The sequence below is a fragment of the Merops nubicus genome, unplaced genomic scaffold (assembly GCF_000691845.1).
Source record: "Merops nubicus isolate BGI_N331 unplaced genomic scaffold, ASM69184v1 scaffold6791, whole genome shotgun sequence".
NCBI classification, from domain to species: Eukaryota; Metazoa; Chordata; class Aves; order Coraciiformes; family Meropidae; genus Merops; species Merops nubicus.
Window position 1 is genome coordinate 13,752 of NW_008587496.1, and position 20,614 is coordinate 34,365.

Here is a 20,614-nt window from a genome sequence, read left to right on the forward strand (position 1 = left end):
ATGAGGAGGGAAGTTGTACCCTTGGCTTCTTGCTAAAGGAAACGTGGTTGACTACCTTCTGCTTGGATATCCACTGCAGGCATATGAGTCTCTCTTGTCTGGGTTGTCATCTGGAATTTGTTTGGTTCAAGACATGATGGAAATAGTGAACATAACTGCTTCCTTCTTTACACGTATGTTAGTAGCTTAGGCCAGAACAGATCTTCGGGCCCTTTGTATAAAATATGATTACACTTAAGTGACATGCAAAGGGGATATGAAGTGTGCTAACTTTTACAACTCATGCAGATTCAAACTTCAAAAAAAACAACCCACCTACCCCTCCTCCAAGTAAAAAGTGAGGCTTTTTCCTTAATTTTAGAGTAAAACTTGCCGGCCATATAATAGATCCAATACCTGTTAATCTTAACTGTTCTTATTGGTCTAACTTTTTAGTAATAAGATACAGAGCAAGTGTTGATGTTTACATAGAGTACACTTTTGTTGATCTGAATTAAATTTTAAATTGTTGATGCTGGATTTTATGTTTATTCTTATACTCCAGGTATTTCTTCACAAACTTATAAGTGCAATGTTTTTTTTCTTTTTTTTTCCAGATCTGTTTTCTCCTGTTTGCTGTTCTCTACATAGTTTCCTACTTCATAATCACAAGATACAAAAGGAAAGCAGGTAAGCATAGACTTCTTAGTACATTAAAAAATAATTTTGTTTTTCAAGTGAAGAGGTGATTCTTTTTCTCTCTGCCTACATAAGGAAAGCAAAAGAACTAGATCTTGGATCAAAACTGTTTCTTGGGCTGCTCATCTGGGGTTGCCCAGACTGACCTGGTGGTATATGTTCCTCCTTGCCCTCTGTCTGCTCCCTTTGTCCTTGAGCCACGAGTTACCATCACCTCCCTTGTATCTGCTCTGACACTTGTGAGATCCTTCAGCTTGCCTTCTGCTCTTCTTGAAGCTTTCTGCTTCAAGTGCACTGAAGCATCTCAGCAAAGGATCGGTGAGCACTGGAGCTGGCTGTTACAGAGGTGGCGTGGATGACCACAGGTTGGTTCTGTTGTGGCTCCATGGCAGCCTAAATTTTAACTGAGAGAGAAGAAAGGGGAGAATTTCAACAAGGTGCTTCTGCCTTCCTTGCCTTTAGATCCTGTTCTCCATTCATGTCAGCTTTTCCAGAATTAAGTATCTTCAGGCTATGTTTTCGCACCAAAATCAAATTCAGAGCTTCAGCTGGTAAAGTGAAAAGGTTGCCAATAATACAGAAAAGAAGTAGCAGATTTCTTCTAAAAATTGTTTTGCTCAAGTACAGTTATTTCCGTGTTCTTAACCTGTTCCTTATGACCTCACTGCTGAAGTCTTATTCTTTGAGATAATCCTGTATTTTAATTTCCTTTAGAAAGATTGTCTGAAATGAATGTGTAGAACCTCCTGTCATTTTCTTCTCTGTTTCTTCTAAAGACAAATAGACAAAAATCTGTATAAAATGGCAGTATCTTTGACTCTTGGCAGCTTATCTGGGACCTTGATACTTGGTACTACTCAGTAATACTGGAGAAACATTCTTATATGTGATGATCTTGGCATTTTGAACTTTAATGGAAAGTGTTTATTGAGCTCTGGTGATCTGTGTTGTGCTAGTGCTGCTTTCATGAAAATTGCTCCTGTTTGAACACAGGAAGTAGTGAGAACACATATTATCTTCTGATCCTGATGTGTATTTTGGATACTACAAAGCTGCTACCATTTGGAGATAGGGAGGAACAGGGAGGGCGAATTGGTTTGGCAAATGCTATTGAATGTAAAGATGCTTTGATTACCTTTCTGGCAGTTGATCTTGTCAGCTAGTGAGAGGAACTGCTCTCCAGCTGTCCAGACTCCATGAAAGCTTTGTGAGCTTTGTGATTTAGTTAGGCAAATCTTGAGCGTTTAGCTAGGCAAACTTTGTAGCCTGCTGGGATCTTCCTAATGAGTCATGCTTGTAGAGTTAACACATCTGGAATTCTTTCAGGACAAATTGTTTACTTGTTCTACAACACGCTCTTTAGCCAAAGTGATTCATAGGAGACCTTGACTTAGGCTCTCAAAATGTGATCATAACATTCCCATTAAAAAAAAAAACAAACCAGAAACAATAACCCAATGTACTCTCACAGAAGAATTTCAAAATAGCATGATGTCAGTGGCTAGTGTTTATTACAAGTGTGCGCATGGCTCTGAAGAACTTGAAACACCTGGCTTTATTTATTTTTACTTTTAAAAATAAAATTGAGTTACCTTTCATGGAAAACGTAGGAGACTGAAAAGAAGAAAGCTGACTCTAAAATTGTTTCAAATGTAGAAATGCATACATTTGTTTATGGATATGTGTAGAGGAGGATATAAAAGTATTAATTTTTGTTAGGAACGTTCTTAAAGTAGTGATGCTAATAAATTGATGTAATAATTTTAAATTTTAATTGTAAATGAAAATTATTCATATGTATAAACATTCTAGCCTGGAAAGATGACAAAGTCTTGAATATAACTTGCTGTAATTTAATTTTCAGATGAGCAAGAAGATGAAGATGCCATCGTTAACAGAATATCGTATGTATAGCTCTTTTTTGCAGAACTTTTTTCCTGAATATATTGTTATGATAGGAAACTGAAATGCTTCCAAATAATAGTCCATTTAAAATGTGTCAGCAAATAGGTTGCTATAGAGCAGAAGAAAAAGATTTGATCAAGTAACACTTTGTGTTATGGCAGGAGGCAAGGCAGTTTGGTCTAGGGCTTTTTTCACCTGTGGTTTTGCTGGTAGGCACAGAGTTGGCCAGAACATTGCATGAGGACCTGATGCAGTATCAGGTGGAATTCAGTGCAAGACCCAGACCCATGTAAGTTTACGTTTCTAAAGTGTAAGTTGCCACTGCAGAAAGTGAAAGTCCAGGATCCACTACTTCCCTTGACAGGGAAGAGAGTTAGCTCACCCTCAAGTAGCATCTGTATTTGATCATCTTAAAAAGGGAATAACAAATAGAAGACATGCACTTGCCAGGCCGGCTGGTCTGCCAGTGGCTCTTTCTCTTCTTCCTGTTCCTTTTTTAAAGCTAGATATTAATCTAAATATGTCTGAAGATTTGCAGAACATCAGTGGGCTGTTGCTGCCCTCTCAGTTATATGATTTACTAAACTATGTGGACTGGCTACTTGCTCATCACAGTGTTCTTAGCTCTCCCGTGGTGGTGCTGCCATCCTCTTGGAAGGAGAGCTCCTGAGTGTTCTATGGATTTGTCTTGTACCCTGGGAAAGTGACGAGGATATTGCAAGCTGTTAGCTTTTGGTTGTGCATTTGTGGCAAGCTTGCAAGAGGTACAAAGATGATGTAAACCTTAGCTGTGCTTCTCCTGGTATTTTTTATAAACGTTAAATATTTGCCACAAGGTGTAGGTAAGATCTAGAGAAAGATTCATACATTTAAAGGTCATGAAGCTCTTCCCTCTCACAGAGGAGCATCTCTCCTGTGATTTTTCTTTAAGTCTACAGTGAATGTTCTTCTAGATTGAATGATTTTCGTAGTGGCTGTGGTCTTAGCCTGGTTCTGAGTTTTTCAATATTCAGTGGGTAAAATCTGTCTTGTTAACTGTTATCACTCCTGCATCAATTTTCTAATTTATCTTCAAAATACAACAAATATAAATTGTAAGTACTGTATTCTTCATGTGAAAACAATGTAAGACAAGATTAGCACTTCCATCAGAGTAACAGCCTTTCATTAAAGATGTTATAAATATGAAATGCTTCTTATTCTTCCAGCCTAAGCTTTCTTGTTCCTTGAATGTGTCTTATTTTCCAAAAAGCAGTAACTATCAAACATATGCAGATGGATATTTCTTTGTGTAGCATAATTGTCGGGACATAAGAGGTGAGCAGGGGAAGAAAACAAAGCCAAACTGCTGTAGCACCTAGTGTATTAGGTTTCATAATTCTGACTTAGAATACTTAAACATCCTGAAATAAAAGAAAAAAAAAATCAACAAGAAAACAAACCCATGTAAGAATATATTTTTATAAAAAAACTATAAATTAGTCACCCAGACTTTCTTCTGTAAGTTAGGTATTGGGTGAATGGCAAATGGATTTGTAGACTGTTAAGGAAAAGTAAAATCTCAGTCATCAACTTACTGATATTCCTGTTGTAGGAATGACCTGTTTAAGTTTGTTTTTTAGTCATGCAACTTTGAGAATTATTTCTAGTTTTATTCTTGCACTGGATTAGTTCTGTACGAATGTTTTTGTTGGTCTTACTGTTTTTGAAGAACAGTTTTTTAATGCCACAAGATGATACTTGAATGTGGTTGGAGTCTAAAAAGATTAAGTTTAAGTATTTTTCAATTTCTGATGATTTCTCTGTGTTGACTTTACAGCTATCAGAAAACTCCAAGCTACGAGATGATGATTGAATAATTACTTTATGAAAGAAAAGCAATATTTTTTTTTCAATTTGGTGTTAAAATGTTTAAATGTACTCACTTTTTAGATGTTAAAAAGTTGCTCTTTTAAAAATTGTAGTAAGAAGGCAGAAACTGGTGTTTTTTTTTTTTTTTTTTTTTTTTTTCCTTCTGAGTGTGTATGGGAGAAGTGAAAACGAAGATAGACTTATGAAAAGATATTCCATGAAATCTAATTTAACTTGTATATGGTATTGGAATTGAATGCATGCAAGTCCCAAGAGAAAATCATGCTAAATGGTAAAAAACTAATTGTATTTGATGGTAAAAACTAATTATTTTTATTAGATTCTATAAACTACTTGGTATTTGCAATTTGCTTTTTGAAAGTCAGATGCTGTGGAAACGAGTCTCTCCTGCCCCTTTACAATGCAAGAGTGTGTTGCCTTCAGACACTGGTTAATAGGTAGGCTAACTACTTTTTTTTCCCCTGTTCAGAGCATGTTGGTGGTAACAGTGGTACATTTCTTTAAATTTCAGGCTGTTCTTGAGCACCTTCACTCTAGCAGTTTCAGCTGGTGCAGTCCTGCTTCTGCCTTTCTCAATAATCAGCAATGAGATCCTGCTTTCTTTTCCACAAAACTACTATATTCAGTGGCTAAATGGCTCACTAATTCATGGTTAGTACTCTGCATAATGTAATTAAAATGAATGTTGTCTTTATGCGTGCACAGATATGTTCTTATTTTCAAACTAATACCTATTTTCATTTTAAAGGCTAATTGAATTATTAATATGCTGTTGGCTAGTTGATTTTGCTACTGTGTGATGTATTGCAAAAGTCTGTCTTAACTGTTCTGTTGGATTTTTTTTTTTTTTTAAGAACTATGCAGACTTAGTGGGACTAAACCAAATTCACTGCTTTGGATATTAATGTAGAATAAGAGCTGCTAGAAGCTAACTTAAAAACACACTGTTCATACTTCTTCCTTGTGTGTTAATGGAAGATTCATAAGCCTACCTCTTTATGATGATACCTTTTTTTTTGAGAATGAATGTATAAGAAACTTGTTAGCTCTTAGCAGTTAGGATTGGATAATTGAATTCAACTTAGTGATTTATTTGTAAACAAGGAAGAGGATAGAATCTAAGTGTTGAGTGTGGTAAAGAGCCACAATAAACAAAAATGTTCCAAGGAAAACTAGATGCAAAAAAAAGAACTTGTACTTGCAGTGCTGATGCCCTGATGTCTGTCAGAGTGAGTGTTGTGTGCTTTCCAATATTGGTTAGTATCCTTATGACTGTGACATGTATAATGGATACTAATATTTGAAAATAGTTTGGTCACTTCTATGTGTATATTCTTCAGTAGATTGGGCTGGAGAAAAGACATACTGCCTTCACAATGTGAGACTAATCTGGAGCAAATAATTTACAGTTTAACTGTGCTGACCTTTTTCTGCTCTTGAGAAGAGATAGTAATTTGGCTTTGGAGGAGTATTCTCTGAAAAATGTGCATTTTTTACTACATGTCTAATAATACAGATGGCAAATTCACGGATTTCCAGGTCCCTGCCTTGCAAGGTTGTGCTTTTTGTGTGTGCGCTTTCCTTTTAAGATTAAAGGAATTTAGAAGAAATTAAATGTGGATAGGTGAAGACAGGAAATAATGCATGTTGTCTATCATCTTTCTAAAGCTACTTGAGTACTTGTTTACTGTCCAGATAACACAAAAGAGATGTTTTTGTTTTTAAGCCCATGAATAAGGAGGAGCTGACTGTAAGTGTCGTGGTCAATGGTGACACTGACTGGGGAAAAGTGAGGAAGGAAAGTACAAGAATGAAAGACATGAGATTTTGAGAGAGGAGACTTTCCTCTTTAGGAAGTGTAGATGTGGAGTCTTACTAGTGAATGCCCTGAAGGCCAAAGAAGCCAGGAGAGATGCCTGCTTTCAGGGATGATCTTCAGAGCACTGTAATGTATACCTTGGTGTGCCAGAAAATTAGGAGGTGTAATAGGAGGTTGACTTAGCTTAATGAGAATCTCCTGAGCTCAAAACCAAAAAGGAAATGTTCAGAAGGTAGAAGTATGAATGAACTGCCCAGGAAGGGGTGCAGTAATAACACCTGGGTTAATACCCTCGTGTGAAAGCCTGGGCACAGTTTGATTTATGAGTGGTGAGGAGTTTGTATAGAGTCATCTTCATCTCTAGAGAGTGTAGTGAGAGGCAAAAAGCAATGTCTGCAGGACAAAAAGCAACAATTCTTAATGGTAAGGATGGTTGAACGCTGGAAAAAAATTGAGAGTTCTGAATCCTTGGAAGTTTTCTAACACTCATCTGTCTAAAGCCCTGAGCAACCTGATTGCACCTGCAGTTAAGCTGTTTTAAGCAGCAGGTCAGACAACATGACTTTAGAGGTTCTTTTTAGTTGAGTTATTCTATGATCTATTTAGTCATGCCTCATAGAGGATTGCTAATTTGGTATGTCTCCTATCTGGAAGTAAAAAAATATCAGCTAAGTCTGTTTTTTTTCCACACAGATTTTAGCTGCTCAGACTAATTTAAATCCTTTACTCCCAAACATGAAAAAAAAACTAATGGAAAATAATCCTTACTTCAAGGTCAGAATTGACTTTGGACAAACTACAACAAAATATTTCAGAGAGTGAAAATTATACACTGACAGACTCAGAAATTGTGGCTCCCAAAGTGGCTAGAGTACTTGGGAAAACTTGGGTTAATTAGAAATCTGCAGGAAGAAGTGGCTGTCACATAGGAAGGCCTTTCAGTTTTCCAGTGACCATCTTTTGGTTTTGATGTGATAATCTTTTCGAAGTACCACTTAATGCATTCAGAATATAGTTTGTATTCCTGAAGTCCAATAATAATGGCTAGCAGGGAAGTAAATTCAGCATCTTGGTGTTTCCAAGTTTGACTGGATATTGCTAGGGCTAGACATGACTGAGCTAATCCAAGGTTTACCACAGCTAGTGTGAAGGCTTCAGAAACATCAGTAGAGTTTGGATCTGACTGCAGACCTGTGTTACTGCAACTCGACTCAAAAATCGTGTGCTTTACTCCAAGGCATTCCCTTGGGGGAGCGCTCCCTCTTGTGGTAGTCGCTAGGTTTGCACAGAACCATGGCTCTGCTTGCAAAAACCTGTGCCTGGAGTGGCAGTACCTTTTTCCACTTAGTTATGAAATGCCCGTGCAAGTTTTGAGAGCTGATAGTGCTGTCTCAAGCACTCCGGTTGAGATGTTCATATCTCCATGATGCTGCCCAGCACAGCCTTCAGGTACAATTTGCTTCCTGCTTTGCAAATGTTATCAAACAGGAAAATTTGTATTGCTTTAAGCCCCTTTGGTTTTGCTCAATTTAGCAGTTACAGATAATAGTCTGAAGTACTTGAATGTAGCATTAAGGGTTTTTATACTGTAGACTGTTGCATTAGTTGTGGCATATAGAAAAAGAGGAAAATACATGACTGTTTTTTGAAACCAGGCAGAAGGCCCATACCTGAATCCAGTAGAAACCCTCCTACCTAATGCTTGCAGAACTAAACCCAGAAGTACTTCTGAGAGCTGGGTGCTTGCTTGTGCTGTTGTTGGCTACAGCCACCAGGTGGGAGTACAACGTAATGAAACTGCCAGGAGTAAGAAAGATGAACTGCTGAGGCTCCCATCTGTTTGCCAAAGACTAAGAGATTTTTAATTTTTATGTTTTATTAACTTGTGGGAGATATTCTTAGGTTGCTACAAATGCAAAATAATTAAAGTATTAGAATAGACTGCTTAAAACTTTCATATATGCTGATATCTGCAAGTTTCTCCCATGCAATTTTGTGATGCAGTCAGTGTAGTAGGAAATCATTTTTCTGGATCTATTTTAACTTGATTACTGAACTATCAAATTAGGATAAGAAATATGGTAGGGGAAGAGGAAAATCCTGTATGTTCCTTGCTTTGAGCAAAGTGTAGGTGTATATCAGCAGCAGTACAGCACTGTTCTTATCTCTCATAACTTTACATGCATAACATAGGTCTGTTGTTTAATATTCTGTAAATATTCTGTGGTTCCCATAAGATGCTAATGTGTGAACGTCTAGATTTTAACTTCTTAAAAAATCACCCCAGATGTGCACCACTCTCCCTGGCCCTATAATGATCTGTACATACTGTGCAGCTCCTGAGCACTGTTTTACGTTGTAGATACACGTGTAATAGAGCTGCTGAAATTAGCACAGCTTGGTATTCAGCTTTGTATTAGGTAACTGAATGCACTATCAAGTCTTCAGTTAGAGAAAACTGCTGACATAAGACCTCACCTCCATCTAATAGTATTTCTACTCTAACACTGGTGTCTTAATTTTCTGGGAGGAAAAAAGAGAAGAAAAAAAAAAAACAAATCACAAACAAACAACAAAAAACCCCAAAACAAAACAGAAAGTAGGCAGACTGCTGGGGTTAATGCACCCCCACTAAGGGCTGTTAATGACATTCTTGCTGATGTTGCTATGCCTGAATGTTTCTTGAATGGTAACAGGAGCTTCCTGGCTAAGCAAATTCAAAAGGAAAAATCCCTCTCTTTGTTAACTGGAGTTTAACACCCTTTGGGCAGTCTGTTTTCTTTAGCAATTGAGTATTATATTTCAGGCATCTTTTGGAATTTTCTTGGTTTGTTTACTGTTGCTTATTTGGCCAAGTTTGGTTCCTAGTGTCTGGGTGCCATCAATTGCTGGAGAAGTACATTTCTTTGCCTCCTGCCTCCTTCCTCCTCCCTCATTTTTATTTCTCCTTGAGATGTAAATCATTTAAGTTAAAAAGCAGTATATATGCTGAACACTTTTTTTTTAACAGCGTGTAGGTAAAGATAATTGCTAGTTATTTTGCATTTGGCACTAAATACAGGAATTTCTCTCAATAATGAATTCCTCAGACATTCAGTAAATGATTCTTTCCTTCCATATTCTTTTCAAAATGGACAATTTCAAAGAAGATGATAAACAAGCCTGTATATAAGAAGAAAGAAAGAAAGCTGTTCAAATTTTCTTATCATAGGGGCTGTTCTTTTCTGGATTTCAGTTGATACATAGTCCTGCAGGATTGTGGAGAAGTGTCTGTTTTGGGGAAGATGGGGGACTAAGCCTGTTTTTTCTCAGCTACAAAATAAGAGCTTTGTTTTTAGGATGCAGAACATGTGACAGTAGTTAAACCTGTTAGCTACTAAATTGCAGGTAAGCTTCTGTTTTTATAAAGCAGCAGCACTGCATTCTGCACAACTTCTGATAGGATGGTGATGGCCTCATGTTCAGGCAGCAGCAGCTGGCTGTTCAGAAAGTGTTCTGCTTAGAAAATCTTAATAGAGCGGATATCTTTAACAGAGATCAGTTACCACTCCAGGTTGTTTTCTAAACCTTTTCCCTTCCTGCAGATGTCATATATTTTACAGATGTCCTAGTTTTAGTCATATAGTTAATTTTTCTTTTTTCACCTAGACCACAGAACTGTTGAGGTTGGAAGGGACTGCTGGAAATGGTCTATTCTGACCCCTCTGCTCAAAGAAGGGTCAATTAGAGAAGGCTGCTCAGGGCAGTGCCTATTTGGATTTTGAATATGTTGAAGGATGGAGACTACAAAACCTCTGTGGGCAACCTGTTGCTGTGTTTGACTACACTCACAGTGGAAATAGGGGTTTGGGATTTTTGTTTGTTTGCTTGTTTTCTTTCTGCTTATATTTATACATTTTTCCCCATTTTTTTTCTGTTTGTGTTTATTGTCTCTTATCCATTCACTAGATACCACTGTGAAGAGCCTGACATTTTCCTTTCCTCCTCTCACATCAGATACTGATATACATGGATAAAATCTTCCTGAGTCCTCTCTTCTCAAGGCTAAACAATTCCCCCTTCCCTAGCCTCTCCTTGTATGACAAATGCTGCAGTCCTTTAATCATCTGTGTGGCTCTTTTGCTGCGCTAACTCCACTATGGCCATGTCTGTCTTGAGTGGAGGAGCCCACAACTGGATGCAGTGCTCCAGATGTGTGCCAGCAGTGCTGAGCAGAGAGGAATATCTTCTGTCATCCAAATCATTAATGAAGGTGTTAAATCCAGTATCAACCCCCTGGCGTGTACCGCTGATGACTGGCGTCCAGCCTGACTTGTGCTGTTGGTCGTAACCCTTTGAGCCCAGAAGCTCAACCAGTTTTCAGCACTTACCTAGCCCATACTTCATTAATTAGACTATGAGGAGATGTATGGCAGATGATGTTGAAAGCCTTACTAAAGTTGAGATAAACAACATCCACTGCTCTCCTTTTGCCCACTGTCCCAGCCATCTCGTTGTGGAAAGTTGCTGTTACCATGATGCTTGCTTCTAATTTGGAGGCGATGATGTCATTTCTGTATTGCTAATGTTAAAGGCTGTGATTTGTCTAAGTTTGTCTTTATGGGAGCAAAGTGAGTACCCAACTGAATTTTTCATCTATAATATATTTTATAATCATTGGTAGTAGTAGAATACTTTTCTCCTGAAAACTTTTTAAATTGTTATCTAAAGATCCTTCAGTGGGATATTATGGAAGTAGTCTACCTGAGTTTGCAGTCTGTCTCCAAGGTTTCAGACATTTGCTGCTGTTTAAGTTCTTACCCATGTTTTTGTTTGAGGATCATTACACAGAGAAATGGGTATTTTTCAGCAAAGACCTGTGAATAACTACATATCCGTAAAAATACTGTGTATATACTGGATTTTTATATTTAAGGGAGGAAAATGTAATACCTTTAACTCTTAAAGCTGAGAAACTTACAATGTAACCTTTTTCCTTTCCTTGTTGCAGGTTTATGGAATCTTGCTTCTCTTTTTTCAAATTTATGTTTGTTTGTGTTGATGCCCTTTGCCTTTTTCTTTCTGGAATCAGAAGGATTTGCTGGCTTAAAAAAGGTAGGAGAATACTATTAAACACAGAGTAATGCATTATATATTCCATCTTCAGACCTCGTTTCTGATGAAACTGAAAGTACAAATTTGGGAGGGTTTGGTGCTGAGGTGTGTGTGCTGGTGTGATTGTGTGTATACAGGCGCACGCTCCTGCCCAGGCAGGTGAAGTGAGCGTACAGTGCATGGGGGAGAGTCAGCATAAAGGGGGAGAAAGTCCTTGAAAAGCCAGGCATATGAGGTCAAGAAAATTATTTAGCTTTTTTTTTTTTAATAATGAAATGTTTTAAACAAAATTTTTTTTTTAAAAAAATGGGTTGCTACAAAGATAGAAGGTTCAGTAAATACAGAGAAGTAAAGTAACAAGGGAGAGAAGTACAGGCTTGTTATTAATGGGAACAGTGATTAAATAAGAGATGACCCAGAGAGAACAAGCTCGATTTGTGAATTTAAAAGATTATGAACATCCCAAGAAAGGTTCAGGTGTGGTCAGTATTAACAGTAATATGCTAGGAAAATTACTATAATGGGAGGCACAGTGAAATGAATTTCAGTTCGTAAATATTATATAAATTAAACTGGAATGACTGTCTGGGGACCAATTGTAGCATGCTTTCATTAATCTTTTTCATCCAAATGATTACACTTTTGTTTTTAATGATACTACACCTGAGGGAATTCTTTGGATGGCAGTTACTAGAAAGCAGGGGATCTTGAAAAGTGATGAAATCAGGAAAATGAAATTGCATTCAAGATAGATGTAAAACATGGTTAGTTGTTGGTAAAGCACGTGCAACATAAATCAACAAGGTGATGATTGTGGTGGGAAGGAAAACATAATTCCTGGTTGCATTGACAGGAATTGGTGTGGAGGCAGTGAAGTTGACATTTTTGTTCCTGGTGGAATTGAGGGAAACTCTGCTGAAATACTGCATTGTTTGGGATTTTGGGATGTAGACACTTAAAAGAGAAAACAGGACAAAAAACCCAACAAACCCACCTTAAAATTTTCTTTGTGCTGTATTTTCTAATAGAGAATGATGTGAAGAAACACAGTTTTTATTCTATAGCTGAAGCTACTAGGATGTTACCTAGACTGAGCAATATAGCTGTGTCAAAAAGGACCTGCAGGACCCAAACAAGATGGTGTATAAATACTTGTTTGGTGTAGTCTGTTCTGAGATCCCTGATGCTGCTGAAGTGTTGGTTTGTATTGACAGAGTTGTAGAGGTATCCAAGTTACCTCAGTTACAAGTGTGGTTGACCATGCCGAGTTCAATTTTAGAGAAGTTTGGTGATGCGCTGCAGCCTTTACTTACCAAACTTGTCTGGAAAACATTCTTCTTCATCTTTCACTTCAGGTATCTGTAGGGCTAAGAAAACATTTAACAGCTCATTTAACAGTACCACGTACTTGCAGTAAGTACTATGTACATTAAAGAATTACATCACATAATGGGTTGATCAGAATCTACATCACATAATGGGTTGATCAGAATCTAGGAAAATATGTGGTTAATTGAGCTCATGATTACACATAAATTTTTCAGGTCTAGAATCTGTGAAGAGTACTTCACATCTTTTTTGCTTTCTATGGATTTTGTAGGACTCTGGTACTTTAACAAGTTATGTTGGTTTTGATTATACTTGTGCAAGTTAAAAAAAAAAAGTCATTTTGTCGTTCATCCCATCAGACTAACAGGCCAGAGAGCTACAACAACATTCAAATGCAACTGAACTGGCAAAATCAGATTTTAGTGATCTTAACCTAAAAGAACGTTTCATAACTATGGCAAAAACCTGCAGCATTTAAGAGAAGAGAGATCTGTAAATGTGAAGACATTCAATAAAGAGTTCTGGCACAGGATATGTAATCTTTAGTCTTTCAGTTGGGCATTGGATATATGGAGTAGGAAAAGCTGTTGATTCTCTATGCCCAGTTCAGATAAAAATTTGGATAAAAAGACTGTTCTAAGGGAAGCTTTTGTGCAGGTCATGTTGAATTTGTCATAGAATTACCTTCATTATAATGAAAAAAAGGTCACTTGAGATTGAGGTGTGCACAGTTGGAAGGTGTGTATTTGAAGGTGTTTGTGTAAGAATTACTTGCTGGATTTTCATAGAAATGACTAAAGTGAATGATTAAAAGAGGTTCAGTTCCAAAACCGAGTGCATTTTTTCCATTTTAAAATTTCCATTCCTTTCCATTTCTTTGTTCAGCTTCAGTTTCAGCAGTGGTGTTAGTCACTGTCACATGGGCCTAATCCCTGAAGTTTATAACCATCTGAGTGTTTATCATAGGTTTTATTGTTTGTTTATCATAGATTTTATTTTATGTATTCACTGTAATGTGAACTTTCTGCAAGCCATGACATTGCCCATAGCTCGTAGCAGTAGGTTACTGTTAGGAGCTTTGTATAACTCTTCTTTCTATGTTCTTGTAAGGAAGTATTGCCCTCTTAACTGTTTCATGAATCAGAATGGGTTTGATTAACCACCTTACAATTTACTATGGCTTTTTTCTTGGTAGCTAGTATACGTTATAAATGGCACATGGCCCCTCTTATAGACTCTTTCAGTTCCCCAGGGCAACAGTTTAAAACAACCAAGAACTTGCATATTGTGCAGAGGAGAGAAATACGGAAATTAGGCACTGACCGTGGACAGATGCAGCATTGTACTGAAAATCAAACTGATTCTTTGCCTAGTTTTTAATTAAAACCACTGTATTAATTCAAAAAGGGAATTTTTTGGGCCTAAAGGGGTTGACTCTGCCCTTTTACAGAGCTTAAGTGCTCTTCCTTGCTATAATTTATGTCCATTTAATGGCAGTTTTCAGGCTTCTGCTCTCAGGAAAATAATTATAAAAGCAATATTGGATGTGTATAATATATGCATATGTCTGTCTTGGTGTATATATGTGTACATCCCACGTGTGTATCTATGCACACATGTATTTTCATGTGTGAATTAGGTTTTTCAAGATGATTGACGTAGTTAGAGGTCAGTGTGATGTATTGTACCCTAGCTGGTGAGATTAATTGAGCTACTGAAATACCTGAAGTAGTTTTTAATCTCCTCCATCAGTATTAAAAAAATTTCATATCTTTCTATATTTTTCTTGTCTTCCTTTTGTAGAGCCTATGCATAAGGTTATATTTCTTGTTTAGATTCTCTTTCAGTTCTTTGTCACTGTCCTCAAACTCTGCGGGACAGTTATGAAACAAAGTTGTCAAATATGTTTTTTAATGTCAGAATGAACCTCATTCCTTATCATTCTCTCCAAAAAAGGAAAATGGTGGTATTTGCAGTTGGGCATCTGTAGTTCAGTGCTGAGGAGCGTTAAGTGTAGTTCAGTTTCCATGAGTGGTAACAGACTGCACAGAAAATCACGTGTGCTGCTGTGTGAAGGAGACAAGCATTTTTGAGGAGATAATTGCTATACCTTTTCTTGACCTTTAAAATATGCTTTCTCTTGATGTAACTTCAACTGAAATTTGTATTTGTTTGAAGTTGACAATGATGAAGAAGTTTAGGACTAATTTCCTTGTAAGAAAATACAAATAGTGCAGTTTACCTCTGCGAGAAACTGGAACAACTGGGTATTGCATAATCACGAGTGTGGAGTTTTAAAAAGGCTTTATGAAGCATTTTAACTTAATACTGATCTTTGAACTTGAAGTCATGGCATAAAGTTTAACATGAGCGACAGCAACATCCTGACCAATTATCCAAATTATCCAGACATCCCAAAATGTTCAGAACACAACACACAGAGTCTGTGGATTAAGAGGTTAACTCCTGGAACATCAAAAGAAGTGCATGATAATAAAACCAAATAGTACAAAAATTTGAGGTAACTTCCTTGCTTAATTAATTAGGTAGACCAGGTGGAAGCGAAGAGGCCAGAGCTGGTGCTCAGAATGTCTATAAAGCTGAGCAACATGACAGCACAATGGAGGAGGAACAAAGATTTTTTTAATATACTTCTATCCTGTGTCACAGTTTGAAATTGTCCTGGTTTATGTCCCTTTTGGCAAACTTACATAAAAGTGACCCTGTACTGTATTTTATGACCAGATGACTTTTTTCCCCAGTGGCTAATTTGTATCAGACCCCCATCTTAAAGAGACACAGAAATGAGTAGGAAGTCCAAGCCGGTTTGTCTCAATGAGCTTTCATTGCATGCTTTCATTATTTTTGCTCGTTTTTGCCACTGATCATCCATAAATTGTTGGAAATGAGTGATTAAGGAAGTGCTGCTTAGTGTTAGTGGCACATGCACATTCTTGGTATGTTTTTTGTGGGTGAGAGGAAATCGCGTACTGCACAAACAAAAAGGAAGACTCCTGCTGGGAACCTTTCAAGGAAATTTAACTTGCATAATGTTTTGATCTTGGTGTTTATTACAGAAAATAAGAGTAATATTTCACCAGCTATTGTTATGTGTCAGCTAGTCTCTCCATCTGCTTGCCTTTCTTTGGTACCTCTTCCCAAATTCTCATTGAGCTTATTTTAATAAAAACACCACTTAAGAATATAGCAATTTATTCTTACGCTTCAGGCAGGTGAGGCGGGCCAGTGTTCAGAACAGTTTATTGCACAGTGCTTGCTACTGTATGAGATTTGGCTAAAGAGTCCTGCCTGTGTTAGCAGCTGCAGCTTAGCCCGTGTGAGGAAGATGTGGTGCATAGGTTCCCTTCCAAAGAGTGAAGTGCAGTGATTTCTGCTGCTAAAGGCACATTTCTTCCCTTCCCCTCTTCCATTGGAGCGTGACTTTTAACCATGTAGTTTGTAAAAAAAATTACTTATTTGTGGAGGTAGTGAAACACTGAAGCTTTTCAAAAATAGAGTTGCTAGTGTTTTTTGGAACTGCTTTTATTGCTCTAAAGGGAAGGTTAACTTGCTGAGCAGCCGCAGCGTGCAAGTCTTCCATTTCCTCCGTATTGGAGATGGTTTGATGTGCTCTGTATTGAGCTAAGCTTAAGTTTCTAATACGTTTGTGTTGGAATGCATTGTATATGCAAACTGTAGGGAACTGGAGTAGTTAGTAATATAGTAAGAAACATAAGTGAAGAGTAAACCTGCTGCTTTTTCCTTTCTTGGTGAGTATGGAAATTTTTAATTTCTGTATTTTTTCCACATATAAAAGATGTACTCCCTACTTTTGCTGTGTGTACCAGTAGAAATCTGGTACAACTATAGGTGTAGAGCACTCTAAAATATATTTTCAGTGTGTGAGGAAGCCAGTGTAGGAAGTATGCACAAATTTAAAGTGTCTAGAAACCTCTTTGATTATTTCAAGCAGTATTCCATGGAAGGGAGCTGTTCCTGAAATACAAAATACTGGAGAAAGTGGCCAGGAAATCCTTTCCAATATGAGATTATCTTTAATTAAAAACAGTCAATTTTCTAAATTTGTCTTTATTTTTCTGGAAAAGTGGTTTGAAGAGCACAGGAGTCTTGAACCTTGTTTGGAAACAGCATTTGGCTTGATGTTTTATGCTTGCATGTACTTCTCAGTGCAGTACCCACGGGCCACAGTGTGTAATAACTCACCAAAGAGTCTTGAGGTACCCTGTTAACTGTGTATGTTTATTTGGCATTTAAGCTCATATTTATTTGTCTATAAAATCATTCAGCATGAACTGAGACTGTAGTGCTCTGGTCTCCATGAAAGGTATACTAATATGTAACTGAATTATTGTATGTTATATTACAACCCATTTACTCATTCCATTAGTAATACCAGAGACAAAGTTGTTTAGTCAGTCATATCAAAGGCAGCTGATTGGTTTTGTATTATTGACATAAGCTAACATCTTAAGTTCAGATATGAAATCCAATTCTTTAAACTGGAGTAATTTAAAATGACACCACTTAAACTTTATTAGACTTTTTTGTTGAGGACTATATTTTTATGGTAAAACTTGGGTTCAGAATGGTCCATATCTTGACTCTTCATGGCTTGCTGAAGTCTCAGAAATGGCATGTTCATGGTGAAATGCAGAGCGTGGTTAGAATTTGTAAAGTAGAGGACAGGCACAGCTGATATTAAATCTGATAAAAGCTTGAAAATTGGCAGGAAATGGAAGGTTTAGCATACTTGTTAGCATATCACACTGATAAGCATCTGTGCTAAACTCTGAAAACATGATAAAATTACAGCTTTATGCTGCCAGGTCCCTTATATGCAGTTCTGCAGAGAGGAAAAAAAAAATCTTATCTTACAGGTATATATCAGCAAACCGATCTGAAGAGAGTTATGTGAGTGTATGGCCTGTTTTTGAGGACCTGTGACTGGAATATATGTAACTACACTGTGGATTAGCACAAGATGAAAATACCTTTGTTTGTAAAAGTATTTCAGGGATGTCTGTTTTTCTCATTTCACAATAACTGTAAAACTGAGTGAAGTTGAAGACATGAAAATTACTACAGGTATGTCAAGAAGAGACTGGGAATATTGTTTATGTTAGTTTTTGTACTACAAAACCTAGATTTCAGCATGCATAAGTGTGTGGGCTTTTTTGTCTGTATTAAGCTATTTAGGAATAAAGGCTGTGCAGGACAGGTGAATATCATGCGTGTATTCGTTCTTAAGGCCATGTCACATTTCAGTGGCTGCAAGATTAAGAATTTCAAGAATCAGTGGCTGGAGAGAGAAAGTTCTGACTGTTGAGGAATAACGATTTAATGTGAATTTCTTTTTGTAGATGTGAAAAACATTTTGTAAGGTGTTATAAGACATCTTGCTTAAGTTAGTTGGGGACTTTATGTGCAAAATTTGTTTTTATAAATTTTCCCATATATATGGAGAGCTATAGTTTGCTGAATATACGTAACAGTTCTGTATCTGAAGACAGCTGAAGGGGAGATGAGTGAATGTTGGTTGTTGCACACATTGGATCAAGATGTAATGAGATGTGATCTGTGCTCCATTTCAGCGAAGTAGTTAAATGTCAGTTAGTCACTTCCATAAATTAGAATGTACTACTTTTAAACAGGCCTCAGTGCAAGCTGCAAAAAAATAGTCCAGCAGGAGATGAGCTAATGGTGTACTTCATTCAGCACTGCTTTTCTGCACCGCCTGCCTCACTGCGGCTGCCTCTGCTGAGCAATAGTTCATGGGCTTTAGAATATAGTTAGTTTTTGTGAGCAATCCTTTAATGTTGATAGAAAAGCAAAATATGTCAGGTTAGTATGTCAGGTTAGTCTGTGTTCTTGAAACATTTTCTTGTATTTGAGCTATGGAAATTAGGAGAGTATCAAGATGAAACACAGATTATTAGTAATATTGGGGTAAAAACACTGTGCAACAGAAATCCCAAAAATGCTTAAGTATTACTTCAAAGTGTGTTTTTCTGACCTTTACTTCTCTAGCATACTGTGAGAAACTGTACTAGATGACTGATACATTGTAAGTAGGCAGAGTCATCTGTAAAACTAATTAGTCTTAGAAGCTAGCACTGAAGCATTAGTTATTCCAGCTCATCTGAGCCAGGAATGAAATACATTGCTGAACTTTTGTGCTCTCCCCACTCCTATGTCGGTATGAACTCGAAGTCTCTTAAATTTATAGAAACCCAAAAAAAGACTGTACAGATTTTATAGAAATGTAAGTTTAATTAGTTTTAATTCGCAGAATTGAAAAAAGAAAATTGCCATATAATTTTATATTGATAGTGGCAAGTCTAAATATCAAGATCTTAATCATAATCATAGAAAGGCATGAAACAATTTTCTCATAGGCTTCCCTTTGTTAAATGAGGCTTTAGTATGTAAGCACCACTTCTGACTCTCTCTTTAAAAATGTTTTTTATTAATACTAATACAGCAATGTGATATTTAGACCTTTAGTCTATACACATTAAGGATTGCTCTACATTAAGAATTGCGTTGTCAATTCAGAGTAAGTAAGGAAGGAGCTAATGCATCTGTTGTGAGGATTTGTAAGGTAGCCAAGAATTTTATTTACAATGGAGGTTAGGAAGGAGGACCAGTTAGTTTGTCATCCATCCCTGACTATTTTTCTTTCGAAAAATTTAATTTCTTTGTTTGTCTTTTCTTTGGTGTAGCTTTTTGAAGGATTTCTCAGCTTATTAAAAGGAACTTAGAGCAGTCTGTTGCTTTGGCCTGTTCCTAGTAGCGTGCTTTTTTTCTTGATCTTCTTCACTGTTGTGGGGGGTTAATAGTAGACATTAACACCAACAAAAACTTGAGGTTTCTCTTTATTTTAGAACTGTAATAGTGGCCTCTGTACTTCTATGTGTCATTTGATTTCGGGAACCATCTTTGTAGTTTCTTAGTGCCAGAAACAGAATCACAAATTCCAAGTCTTTCATTATGCTTTTACGTTACTTATCTTAATCCTCTGCCAAGATACAAAGAAGTTGGAAACTGTCTTCCTATCACTCCAGTCTAGCAGGAAAGATTCTGCCTGATCCAAAATTAAATGATTAGAGGGAGACTCACAGTGTCAGAAATCCCACAGCTCCCACGTTGTTGTCGCAGGTGGCTTCGGAAAGCCTGGGAAACGTGGTAGGTGGAGGGAGGGGAGCATCTAAGAGCTCATTAGGGAGGGCTGGGCTGGCAAACAGAATCACAGAGGAAACTTCGGGGGGAAGGGGTAGCATTGGAACAGCCAACATTCTACTGTGGGTATCCTTTGATTTCTTACTTCCCTTCTCCCCAAAAGGTTTCTGTAGTGTCAGTACATCTGCACCTGTCCTTTTTATTAAAAGCTTAGACATAATCCTGGGACTTTTTTTTTCCCCAGTAGTTTCTTTCTGCGAAGGAGGGAAAGGCAGGCTGCAGCAGGGTATTTGTATGCATCTGACAGCTGTAGGCTGTAATTACTTTATTCCAGCTAGTAGGTGTTTGCGTTTTCTTTGATATTCTGTCTAGCTTTCCCTCACTTTAAGAAATTGGTGTGTCTTCTGTTAAAAAATCTGGAGGGAATGTTTTTCTAATATACTATTGCCATGTTAAATATGCAGAAATGATACTTAGATGTGGAAGAGCCAGCTGTATGCTCTTTCCTTAAGTAATTTGAATCTATATATTTGAAACAATGCCTTAACTGCTAGGCAATGAATAAATCACATGTTATTGTTTTCACTGGAGTCTTACACTGGATAATTAAATAGTGAGTACTGTTTTTTATCCCAGTTACAAGGATGCAGATCGACAAGGAGTCTGTTCAAGGTTCTTAGATTGTTTCAGAGTTACTTGCCTCCAGTGAATTCAGCA

General features: G+C 37.2%; 1 protein-coding gene across 1 annotated transcript in view; it reads left to right on the top strand.

Moving 5' to 3' along the window:
• Positions 1–596: 596 nt before the first annotated feature.
• Positions 597–20,614, top strand: part of LOC103781219 (limb region 1 protein homolog) — a gene marked incomplete at its 5' end in the record, with an annotated part of 32,616 nt that continues 12,598 nt past the window's right edge. The window contains 4 exons of the mRNA XM_008948923.1: positions 597–669; positions 2,543–2,582; positions 4,967–5,106; positions 11,265–11,368. Coding sequence (XP_008947171.1) covers positions 597–669; positions 2,543–2,582; positions 4,967–5,106; positions 11,265–11,368 — 357 coding nt within the window. The remainder of the gene's footprint in view (positions 670–2,542; positions 2,583–4,966; positions 5,107–11,264; positions 11,369–20,614) is intronic.